This window comes from Maylandia zebra, linkage group LG12 (assembly GCF_041146795.1).
Source record: "Maylandia zebra isolate NMK-2024a linkage group LG12, Mzebra_GT3a, whole genome shotgun sequence".
Classification (NCBI taxonomy): domain Eukaryota; kingdom Metazoa; phylum Chordata; class Actinopteri; order Cichliformes; family Cichlidae; genus Maylandia; species Maylandia zebra.
Genome location: NC_135178.1, coordinates 34,192,308 through 34,205,632, shown reverse-complemented (window position 1 = coordinate 34,205,632; position 13,325 = coordinate 34,192,308). Strand labels below are relative to the sequence as shown.

At 38.5% G+C, this 13,325-nt stretch overlaps 1 protein-coding gene across 3 annotated transcripts in view; it reads right to left on the bottom strand.

Annotated features, from left to right (window-relative positions):
- Window positions 1-13,325, bottom strand: part of prdm6 (PR domain containing 6) — a 134,512-nt gene that overhangs the window by 94,855 nt on the left and 26,332 nt on the right. For all 3 annotated transcript variants that reach the window (XM_076891164.1, XM_076891163.1, XM_076891165.1), the window contains exon 5: window positions 2,003-2,130. In XM_076891164.1, the coding sequence (XP_076747279.1) occupies window positions 2,003-2,130 (128 nt within the window). The remainder of the gene's footprint in view (window positions 1-2,002; window positions 2,131-13,325) is intronic.

The following is a 13,325-nucleotide window of genomic DNA, read 5'->3' as shown; positions in this document are numbered from 1 at the left end:
TCATTTTAAATACTGCACTGCTGGCAAAGACAAGGAATCAACTAAACCAATCATCAAAACCAGCACACCCAATCTTAGTCTACATTAGACTAAAACATGCCCTATCATGATACTATATGTGGCTCTGAATCTGAACTTTGCAGCTGAAACTCTCATTCATGTCTTCATTAACTCCTGCCTGGACTGCTGCAATGCAAAGCCCTGGACATGTTCTATGTTCAGGACACAGCTGTCAGAATTGTTACCCACAGCAAGTCCTAACAACCTACAAAATGTAACTACAAAGTCTCCTGGTCTTCTGTATCTCCTACAAAATCCTTCTCCTCTTCTACAAATCCTGACACACCCCTGCTCCCCAGTACTTACTGGATCTCCCCTACACTGCATCTTAGACTCTAAGATTTTAACTAAGTCACCCATTCTCCATCCCATACATAAGACAGGTCTTTTGGGGCAAAGCCTTTAGTGCTGCCCACTCCCTGAAACATGCTCCCGTGACCTGTTCATTGAGAAATTTGGCCTTTGACTATTTTCTTTTTCTTTTTTGTTTATAAAGATAAATTTACATTGTGCTAAATATGCAAAAAGCTAAGAGATAAGGAAGGGAGCTAATACATAGTGCGTTTCAAGAAATCCAAACTGCTGTTGTTAGTAGTCGTATCAGTATTAGTATTACATTATTTAGATCTATTTTGAAATTTAGCTGGTGAAGCAATCTATGAAAATATAACAAAGAACTCCAACCATCCATTATCCTTGTCAGGGTCATGGGGTGAGGGCTTGAGCCTATCCCAGCTGTCTTAGGGGGAAAGGCAGGTTACACCCTGGACAGGCTAACACTGCGGTCCCCAACCTTTTTTGCACCACGGACCGGTTTATGTTCAACAATATTTTTATGGACCGGCCTTTAAGGTGTCGCAGATAAATACAACAAAATAAAACAAGTACCGGTACCAAAAATAAATAAATAAAATGTATTCATAACACACAGGAAAAGACACAGGGAAACTGAGGTAACGATAAAAACAATGAATATTAATGATAAAACAAAAAAAACCTGTAAACCATAAATTTCACACCTGGACCTCAACACTCGCGGCCCGGTACCAAACGACTCATGGACTGATACTGGTGCATGGCCTCGGGGTTGGGGACCGCTGAGCTAACACATAGAAACAGACAACCATTCACACTCACACCCACATTCATACCTATGAGTCTCCAATTGACCTAACCCCACTGACTGCGTGTCTTTGGGAGGAAGCCGGAGTATCCGGAGAGAACCCACGCAAACACAGGGAGAACATGCATGCTCCACACAGAAAGGCCCCGGCGTGATGTTGGAACTGACCTCAGAACTTTCTTGCTTTGAGGCAACGGTGCTAATCACTGTGCCACCGCGCTGAATCAGATTTAAAAAATAGAGAAAATACACTAGACATTGTTCAGCTTTTTGTTTGTGCATGTATATTGTTTTTGTTTATGGTAAATCGTGACAGTAGCACTATAAATGCAAAGAATGTCCAATCATTTTAGCTAAGCATAACTTATCATTTATACAAGTTTATACATATTTACCTTACCTTGACATTTATTATAGAATAAGTTGAACTAAGGTTTGTGCTTATAACTCACTAACAGGTGTTAGTGAGATTCGTCTTAAAACAAAAGGTCACAGACAGAGTAGAATCTCAGTCCAACCCAATAATTAAAGGTGGGTTTTTTTCTGAAAAAAGCACCACGTCTTGGTGACACCTTTTGGTGTATGCATAGTAAAATATATTCCGTGATTAGGTGTCTTTTTGTAATATTTCTGGGAAAATTCTATTTACATTTTTAAAGGAAATCCAAATCAAATTTTATACAGAACCAGTCTAAAAAACTTGCCTTTGTTTTAAGTTACTCAATATAAACATGCAACAGTATAAGTAACTGTTCATTGTGTGCTTTGAATCTACACTGTGAAAAATGAATACAAATAACATGTAAGACTTGCACCTACCTGTACTGTACAACCATCATGTTCTGCTCCCCACAGTGTCTCGCACAGCGAATATACCTCATCCAGCTGGATTTACTGGGATCATTACCATCGATGAAGTGCTGTAACGTTCCCTCTGAATCGTAGATCTGGAAACACAAATGATCAGAGTTGAAAACAGAGACATTAATTCAGGATAGTATTGATATATCTGAAAACAGACACCCTTCAGAGTTAGAGGTAGTACATGTATCTTTTTCATCCATAAAAGAAAAAATGTCAGATACGAATTAGACACAACTAACTTTTTAGTAACTGTAATTGTAGCTACTGTAATAACACCTTGACTGTAAATTTTAATTGTATAGATTGATATACGTATTGAAATCTACTTTTACCAGTCAAATAATTTAGCTCATTTTCCAAATTGGCAGTGAAACCAACCTTACTTAACTAGGGCAGAAAAATGTTAAATATAATAATTATTAGTTTTAATTATTTAATTATTTTTATTATATATTATAATCTTATAGCTCAGTGTAAATCCAATTCAAAATAAATCTGAATTTGTATATTTGCCATTACAATCGTATCCTGTTAAAAATGAGGTAATAGTAAACAAGGTTATTATAGATAACTAAAACTAAAGACTCAAACTAGAAATAACCACTCTTTGTGTCATGGTTTGATCTTTAGGGATATTTAGGCGTTTTGTAGTTTTGGTTAACATAAACAGTAAAGCTGGAGGACGAACGCTAATGAACGGAGGACTTTTTTCCACTCGAGAAAAGTTCATGTGAGGGTTCCCAATGGTTAGGGGCAAATGCAATCGCATGGCAGCATGCTGTAAACGGACCAAACGTCAGTCAGGAGAACCACCGAGTTAATCCATCCACAATACGAAGTTAGTCATTAATATACTTCTGCGTGGGCTGGGCTGTAGTTACATCTTAAGGGTTTAAAAACTGAGCTTTAAAATGATTAACGGTAATAAAAGCCGTGAGAAGTCGACATTGATCACTGACTGTTATTAGGGGCTTGTTGAGATTAAATCGAACAAGATACAAAGCATTAAACATATTAAAAACACAACAGCCTCATTAAATGCAGACTACTTTGGGCCCGGAGGCAGGATTCATCACGTTATCACTTAAAAGACCAGATACCGGCCATGGAGGCTAACAAGGGCTGCCCAAAGAACATGTGGATTAAGACATACCGCTTAAAAAAGTTTTGGTTCTTTACAACAAATGCTCTCAGTCGCTGTTGCCATTGGCAAGCAGTAGCCGCATAGACACCAGTTGGTTGCCCTCACTCTCTCGTCCTCGTGCAACGGATTGTTTCCATCTTCATCTAAACTAGGTACTGGTAGACTATTTTCATTCTCTCTCGGTTTGCTCTGGTTCAAACTGGAAAGTGTCACGGGTTGCCGGGGCAAGCTGTGTGTGGATTATTTAGGACCCAAGATGCGGCAGCTCTGGTGAAAGTGAGTTTATTAACCAAATGTGGATACAACAGAGATGGCGGGGGTGAACATGAAACTAAGAAAACCTAAACTGGGAAAAACTAACAGAAACTAACCAGAAACAGAGATGCAGGGAGGCACAGGGAAATACACAGAATGACGGACGGAGAGACGCAGACGAACCAGCCACGAGGACGAGGTAACACATACTACACAGCAAAATCTCCAGTGTTAAATTAACACTGGAGAGTGTCTATATGGGTCCACACCTCTGAGTGTTAAATACAACACTGTTGAGTGTTAAATTAACACTTTTGACAGTGTTATATGTTTAAAAGTAACCTAGTCAGTTTTGAAGATTAACAAAGACTAACACTGAGCAGTGCTGATTTTCTAACACTGGAAAATAACTCAAAATGTTAGAAATATTCCAGTGTTAGAAAATCAGCACTGCTCAGTGTTAGTCTTTGTTAATCTTCAAAACTGACTAGGTTACTTTTAAACATATAACACTGTCAAAAGTGTTAATTTAACACTCAACAGTGTTGTATTTAACACTCAGAGGTGTGGACCCATATAGACACTCTCCAGTGTTAATTTAACACTGGAGATTTTGCTGTGTATAAATGCACACACCAGCAAACAGGAGGGCAACACACCTGGAAGACATTACAGCTGACGAGGCAGGGGAACGTAAACAGAACGCACTGACATCAGACAGGGACCTTCAAAGTAAAACAGGAACACATACACGCAAAGACACAGACTAAGAAACGCGAACTAAACACAGAGACCTTACTACACAAAAGGGGATACACCAGCAGGGATGACACCAAACAGAGGGAACACAACTAAACCCTGGGAAACCAAAACACAACAGTCATAATACATAAAACTATCAAAAGTAAAAGTACAACAACCAAAAACACTGGGTTACTGACCCAGGACCATGACAGAAAGGTTGAACAGAAGCCATTTCCAGTGTGCTGTTAACTGTGAACTGGATGCGGTGCAACCGTATGACGTCACTACCCAGAGAAGTAAGTAACAAAAAGTTAGTAAGTAAGTAAGTTAAGAAGTAAATAAAAATGGCGGCCTACTGGTAAATTGGTTTTATATAAAATGTGCTTAAAAGGAAAACATTTGGCGTATTTTAATACCACATATGTGTTACTGAAAGCACAGTACATATTTTAGGCAAACAACTCTTAATAGCCGGGGTTCCCTTTAAAAAGAAACATAAATTGTACATAGATGAGAATAAGATTTCTAATGAAATCTAGAAGATTATAAGTTGTGGGGCGATCGTGGCTCAAGAGTTGGGAGTTCGCCTTGTAATTGGAAGGTTGCCGGTTCGAGCCCCGGCTTGGACAGTCTCGGTCGTTGTGTCCTTGGGCAAGACACTTCACCCGTTGCCTACTGGCGGTGGTCAGAGGGCCCGGTGGCACCAGTGTTCGGCAGCCTCGCCTCTGTCAGTGCGCCCCAGGGTGGCTGTGGCTACAATGTAGCTTACCGTGAATGTGTGCGTGAATGGGTGGATGACTGGATATGTAAAGCGCTATATAAATACAGGCCATTTACCATTTGTCCTATTAGAACTGTCACTTCCAAAATTTCATCCAACATTGAAATTTATCTCGGCGTTTAAGATAGCATCTCTCGTGACACTGGTAGGGAGTTGCAGATTCAAATGTGAACTGAAATTTTTTTTTTTTTTTTTTTTGCTAATTTACGATTTATAGTCTGATGATGTATCAGCCTCTTTTCATAAGAATGAACCCTTGCAACTGAAAACGATATCGAGTTGTGCACTTGCAGCTCAGACAAATAACTTAATTTGATTTGAAATGTTTTAAACAAGCTTTTGCAACTACTCATTAGGCTCTTATCCACAGTCAGCTGGAGCTGTGATGATTACAGCCTGCTGGGCGTTAAACATTACACAGACCTGATTTACACCTGCTTAAAAGCCTTACAGCTCTGTCTGCCAGCTTTAACATCGAGGCCTAAAAATACTTTTTCACAGCAACAGTGGAAGGCTGCACATCAAATAAGAAAAATGGAGCTGAAACGTAAACCAAACAAGGGTCCATTAAGAGGAAGAAGCAGCTTGCTTTTTTTCCTGTTGCTCCTGGCTCAAAGATGAGATCTCTCAGTCTGTTCCCCTAAAGAAAACCACAAGTCCTACTTTTAAACGGAAAACGTTAAAATGAAATGTTTGAACTGGTGGGAAATTTGCTGATCACATTCCCCAGAGATTTAATGTTTCTTGTATTTATAATGACCCAGTGACCTCTAGTGCCACCCTCAGGCTCAATGATTTCATTCTCTATTCAAGCTTTCAGTTCCTTCAACAACAGATCTTTTTGTTGCATGGAGAGTCTGAAGTTATCATTTTACATTGATTTGAGAATGTGTAACTTAAAGGATCACTAGTATTACTGGACCGATGTAAATGGTATATGAGAAGATGACATCTAGATATCTGCTGCAAAGGCAACAGGGATGAGACAATTAAAAATGAGTAAATAAATCAACAGAAATCTGAAGAGTGCACAGCTAATAGTGATCATAAGCACTTAAAAGCAGTCGATCTCCCTTAGCCTCCGTCTGTGTGTGTGTTCATTATTAATCCATCCCTCCGTCCATCCGTGGTAAAGATGCAGTGTGACTGTATTGAGGCGGCGTTGAGTGTGTTTATAAGGTGATGACCTGAGCCAATAGCCTGCCTCTCTGCTGTCCATACAGCCAACAAACAATCAATGCAGTAAATGACTGTGAGAATCAGAGGAAACAGCTTCATTTATTATTCTCTGTATGTAAGCACTTTACTGTCTGTCGCTGTTGGACTGCCTGCACACTCTCCTGCCTTTATCCGAATCTTTGTCCATTTCACATAAACTACTTTATATGATTAAGTGTACATTTTTTTCTAGGTTGTTTATCTTGTGGCCTGAAACTCTTTCCACGTTTACTGTTTTACATAATTAAGACACAAAAACTTCCAAATTAGCTTTTTTGTGCTATGCACAAAGATGTTGAGTTTGCTATGATAAATACTATTTAATTTATGCAGTAAACCTTCACATGAGAAGCTGGTGAAAAAAACAAAACAATCTATGATTAAGGCAGTTACAGACTGTATATAAAGACTGTGAGAGGCATGATGGCTTTGCCCATTTGTTTGGGGGCATTTTATAGCCTCATTCTCATATTTTTTGGGTGGGAGGGGGTGGGTGGGTTCAGGGGGTGGAGGAGGTTACTATAATTAAACAGAAATGGTTAGTTACCAACTTTGGTGAGCTCGGTTAGCATGCTGCATTCATAAACTATGAGTACAATGCAGAGACATAGACACCTGCTATTTACTGCCAAGTCGCATCCCAAAAATCATTTTTAGTTCATGCACTATAATGTGAAAATGTTTATTTCTGCTGGATATTTTTAATATGGGAATCTATAAGAATGAACTCACTTTGGAGTCAGCCTCAAGTGGACATTAGAGGAACTGCAGTTTCTGGCACATTTGTTTTTCTTTTTTTCCCCCTTTTAATTTTTTTTTTTTAAATTCCAGGAGGTAGCCACTCAGTAAAGTTTGTTGTTTTGTTTTAAATAAATGAGGGCTCATAATTATTGTCTACACCAACAATTCTCCTGGGGATGACTGATGAGGTGCTTTATTTATTATTATGCAGCATCATGGAGATTAGAAGCCTTATATATTTCACATTAAAAATCAGTCACTTTCAAATATCACTGTTCTGTTCTACTCAGAAGTTTACTTGTTCATTTTTTTAACATTTAGATTTTCCAAAATAGTTTTTAAAAATTTAGCCTGCTGGCTTCACATTCACCGTGTACAGTAGTGAATGAGTGTCATTAAAAAACTATTTTTTCATGATATTTTTGTTTTTTGTGGGGTTTTTAATCTTGTTTCAGATAATGACAAACAACAATGACGTATCCAGCACATTTGTTTTTCCTAAAGCTTTAAAAATGCACAAAGCAAAATATACAGGAAAGTAGTTCAGAAAATATGTTAAAACTTGTTTCGGTATTAGTCCTCTGCATGCTATGATCCAATGGTGTTGTGCACTGTAGGATTAACAGCACTCTAGTCTGACTCTTGGTAAAACTGACCGATTAGCTGAATTCTATTTTTTGTTTTCGTAGACTTTTAATTTTTGTTTTCTTTTTGTAATTTGTGTCCTTGCCTCATTGAAGCATTTTGAATTTCCTGAAATGGTTTTAGCATTCATTTCTTGTCACGAATCTGTGCTGATTTAAAGTTTTACCCTTGCTATTATATTATGTCACTTTCTCATTGGCAGGGCCAGCTTTTGCTGAGTTTACATATGACATCTGAAGCTCCAGTGAACTTGGGCCTCTCAGACCAGCAGCTGGTTTCTAGCTCGATGCTGTTCTGTCAAAGACGTTTTGGCCGCCTGTGTTTATCAAATCCATCGCTACAAAATTCCAGCCATAAGATAAACGGCCAAAGAGAAAATGTTGTTTAGCTGAACAGACAGAAAATGTTGCAAACATTGCCAGGCTGCCGGATTGGCTTCACAGCTCCAGCTGTCATTTTTCCATCTGAGCACAACAGTCGTCACAAAACGAGACTTTTTTTTTTTCTTCGTAGCTTCAGTCTGTTGAAGCTAAATAAATTCTCCTTGTTTGACCCTCAGTTTGTTCGGGACAGATGACCCTTACAGCAGCACACTGGTTTATTTTCTCACACTCAGACCACACATAATACATACTATAAGTGCTGCTTCTGCAGAAAGCGCAGTGTCTTGGGAGCTTTATTCAAAGAAACTGCAATGACTAACACGCCATTTCATCTTTGTTTAATCTATTGAATAATTCTATGTAGTTTATGAAACAGTAGAAAAAGTTCACACCACATCATATCCACACTTGCCTTGTTTTTCCCGACACAGCAAAGCTTTCCATCTTACTCCCATGTATAAATCTGCAAATGCTGGAGTTTGACAGCTTTTCATCACAATTATAACATTTTAAGATTTTATCTTTCAATTCTGGTAAAAATCCTGATAATATTGAGAAAGCCATGCATGACACACTTTCATGTGGTAAAGCACTATGCTCTGACAATACACTTAAAGGTACTTATTTAAATTACCCTCTTTCACCACCAAGAAATTACATTTTACATATAGGTATGCAGTATGAAGACATTTCCTCCCTTTAAGGTTTTAGATTAATAATGTAACAACATACACCGCAGCTCTAATGCAGCTTCATCTGATATCTCTTCAACACAACACATTTGACATTTATCAGTAAGTGGTTGTTTTGTTAATACCTTTAGTTAATGTTGCACAGAGTGCTGCAGAGGTGTAAAATCCACTTTCAGACATTTCTACTACTATTTCACAATTTTGTTTAGAGAAGGATTGTTCAGATCTGCTCCTTACTTTGAGTATTGGATGTTTTCTGTCCTTATTATTGTGGAAAGTGTGGCAAGTTACATAAAGTCAAGCAAAACTGATTATTTAGTTTTAACTTTTCAATAGAGCTGAAGTGGAGGGTGAGAGAGCCTAATCTATCTGCATCCGCCTCTTTGGCTTTACAAGAACCAGAAAACTGGAGGTAAGAGGGGAGAATAACACACACACAGACACACACACACAGACACACACACACACAGACACACACGTGCAGACGCAGAAACCAGTGACAGCTTGTGTGTCTTTTTAAGAGAGTGGATTACAGCTCTCTCTTTCAGTCATTGATCTCTGCTGTCAGGTCTTCACTTACTGCTCTGTCACTGTCCACACACACACACACACACACACACACACACACACACACACACACACACACACACACCAGGCTATACTAAATAGATGCTCTTACTTGTTACCCTGGAGCATGGATGTATGTAGCTTTCATAGATTAAATATTTAATAATTAATTTTTGCTTTCGAGCTCAAGAATTTGAATTTGGACGTATTTGTGATTGATGGCTGTTAATGAGGGACCTGCACAGCCTCAATCAACACCCTGGAATGCACACATACACACACTCTCTCTCTCTCACATACACACACTCTCTCTCTCTCTCTCTCTCTCTCTCTCTCTCTCTCTCTCTCTCTCTCTCTCTCTCTCTCTCACACACACACACACACACACACACACACACACACAGGAGGAGAGACTACAATTTACCAACAGTGTTTTGACCTTCTGACCTAATTACAGAGAGTAAATCTTCTCCTTGTCTGGGCCAAGAGCAGAGATACTCTGTGATGTGTCTGAGTGTGTGCATGTGTGTGTTTACAGACAGGAATGCATTTCAGCTATCAGTTAAAAACACTTAACTGTCGCTCTGAACCTACACTGGCATGTAAATGGCCACTTCGCCGTCAGACGACGATATGAGTGAGACAAGTGTGTGCGTGCGTTAAATGCATTTATCACTTTGTGTGTGTCAGTAAGTCACTAATGCAGCTGTGAGTTATCATTTCTGAAGGCGTTACGACACTTCCTCTATCACACACACACACACACACACACAAGCATATGGGAGTGTGTTTGAAGCTTTTAACAGAGAACAGTTTTGTTTGTTATGAAATGAAGCTAATATTAGGTGATATTTGGTGTGACAGTTCAGTTTTTCCATCTTCAGTATGTCAACACACACACACACACGCACGCACGCACGCACACACACACACACACACACACACACACACGCACGCACGCACACACACACACACACACACACACACACACACACACACACACACACACCAAGTGTCAACAGACTTCAGAGTCTGAATTCTCTCTGCAAAACAACAAAAACTATTTTATAACGGACCCTGTATATGTAATAAGTATAAAAAACAAAAACAAAAACATACTTGTAACTAATTAAAACCCCTGGAACTGGATAATTAATACCATAACCTTTGTGTTCTTAAAGGTCTTGGGGAAAAAAGGGTGGAAGACTGACTTCAGGAGTGAGTTATGATTGCTGGGGGGAAGACTTTTGCATCTTAACAATGTTAGATTTCTTTGAAAATGTAAATGTTCTATTTAGGCCCCAAAACACTGCAAAAAAAGGGGAAAAACCCCAAAACAAACACAAACACACTTGAAACATAAATTTCTTTGTTACTCAAAGCAAGCAACGTGTGGTTACACTTGAAATGAACACTACCATTTTATGGTGTTAAATGATGTGTAAAAAAAGTTAGGGTTAAGGTCGGGGTTAGAGTGCTGCTCACAGCATGAAAAGAAATAAAATTTAAAGATGAGGGTCCTAAACAATTTCCTTAACACCATCTTACAACATAACAGTTTCCCTCTTTGGGGGCACTTTATCTATATTTAAGATCTTTTAATATATGCCATGTATCCAGTTGAATAATTGAATAATTGAGTTTGAATCATTTTGAATTGATTTTTTTTTTGTCAAAAGTAAAAAGCAATGACCAATAGTTACTGTATGTCCTGAAAGTAGCCTTAAAAATGTAAAAGTTAAAATAAAAAGGTGCAGTTTCTCTACTGTGAGTTGATCTTGTCCTGCACTTGGGGCTAACTCCAAAAGTGAGTTAATCTCCATTGACTTTCATGTTAAAATGTGCAAATTTAATACAGAAATAAAAGTGCTTACAGTTATTATTATGGTCTTTACAACTAATTTCCCTCCTTTATAACAACTGAGTCCATCTCACCTATTAAAGGGCAATTTTTTTAATAACCCAACCATTTCAAACTTATGAAGGCTTAAGGTAACAAGTGTGATTCCTGTGATTGACCTATGCGTTGCATCCACAGCTTTTATGACATCCCATTCTAAACAGATCCCTCCCTTGGCAGCTCTAACAGCTTCCATTATTCTGAGAAGGCTTTGCACAAGATTTCAAGCAGCGTTTGTGGAAACTTTTGCCCGTTCATCCAGAAGAACATTTTTAGGGTCAGAGTTCAGGGCTCTATGCAGGTCAGTCCAGTTTTTCCACACTAAACCTATCCAACATGCCTTTATGGAACTTGTTTTGTGAACTGGGGCACAGTCATCCTGGAAGAGAAAAGGGCCTTTCTCAAACTGTTCCCACAAAAATGGAAGCATAGAATTTTCCAAATTGTTTCTGGTAAGCTGAACCATTAAGAATTCCCTTCACTGGCGCTAAGAATGCCAGGCTAAAACCCAGATCAAGATCAATGATCAGGGTAGCCCAACTTTTGTCTTTATGGTCCATCAGCTAGGCCTCATCTCCACTGTGTGCTGTTGGTTCATTTTAAATACAATTATCTGACAAATAATATGGCATAATGTATCATATTGCCCACCTAGGTCGTTTGTGGGGGGTTTCTGTGAATAAATTCCTAGTATTTTTGTTAATTAGCATCAATTAACAGGAAATTATCTGTACGTAACCAGCCAAGCATGCTAGCAGTAGCTGACTGAACAACTTAATATGCCACCATCTAATGCTTATATGCTATGCTAACTTCTAGCTCCAAAAAACCCCAATATGGTGGTGGTAAAAACAGAGGCTTCAAAAGAAAAAGACCCAGAGACACACAATGGCTGATTCCACTTTTTATTTCATAATATACACACACACAAAACACTATGTAGGTTTTGTTTTTGTTTTTTTTGCAAACCTGCAAAGTTGAAGTAACTGCAAGTCACAAGTCACAAAATGTAATCGTGGTATTTATAGCTGAAAACAATAAATCACAGATTTCCCTCTGAGGGGTTTTCCAGACTGTAAATCACACAACAAATCAGCCCTCAGACCCTTCATGCAGAATTAATGACTGTGCAATAAGTTTAAAAATTTTTGTTTTGATTCAAGATCTATCACACAGGTAAGGAAATCGCAGAAAGGTGTATATATATATGAGTGACAAAGCAGTTCTCCCAGTGAAAATACTACAGCCAGATGACCAGACTTCCTGCGATGTTATATGAATAATGAACCAGCTTAACCTGTAAGTTTCCAAAAGCTTTCAAATCAAAACTACACAGTGTGTAATTTAACGTCATTTGTAATAATTGAACTAAAACATGATAAAGCTTACATGCTAATAAGTATGTAGTCTTGATATGGTAACATTAAACCACAAACGCTCTTCTTTTATTCAGAACTCAGTCTGACCAACCACATGCTTTTCTCATCAGCTGACCACATCTGTCAGCTGTTATAAAAGACAAACATCAGCCTCAGAAAAAGTCAGCCTCTCCACCCTCTTCTTCTTCTTCTTCTTGTACTAAACGCACCATTTTCTTCTTCTCGTTCTTCTTTTTCAGTCCAAATCCTGTAAAACTGTTCCTGAGAGCGGATCAATGCTTGCACACTTCACTTTTACAGCTAATCAATGATTATCTGCTAATTCCACTGTTATCTGCTCTCTTCATCTGCCTCCTCCTCCTCCCTGTTATCTTACCATGTCTCCTCCTCCTCTGTCCTCACTCACACTGCTCTCCTCCTTCACCTCTTCCTCCTTTTTCTAATTTTACTATAAAAGATCTCTGCATTCACAGCTTGCACAATTGACTTGATTACAGGACTGTGGGGCCACGTCTGCAGTGATTTTGCATCTCTTTTGTCATTTTTGTGTCTGTTTGTGGTCATTTTTGTGTCTTTGTGGTCATTTAACCTCTCTATTTGACTATTTTTCTGTCACTTTGTGGCAATTTTATTCATCTTTGTGTTCATTTATGTTTTTTATGGTGATTTTTGATCTTTATATAGCCATTTTGTGTGTTCGTGGTCATTTTTCTCTTCATGTTCACTTTGTCCCCCTTTGTGGCAATGTCTGTGTCTCAGTAGTCATTTAAGACCTCTGGTAAATTTTTGCTTCTCTTTGCGCTCATTTTGTGTTTCTTTGTGGTCAGCT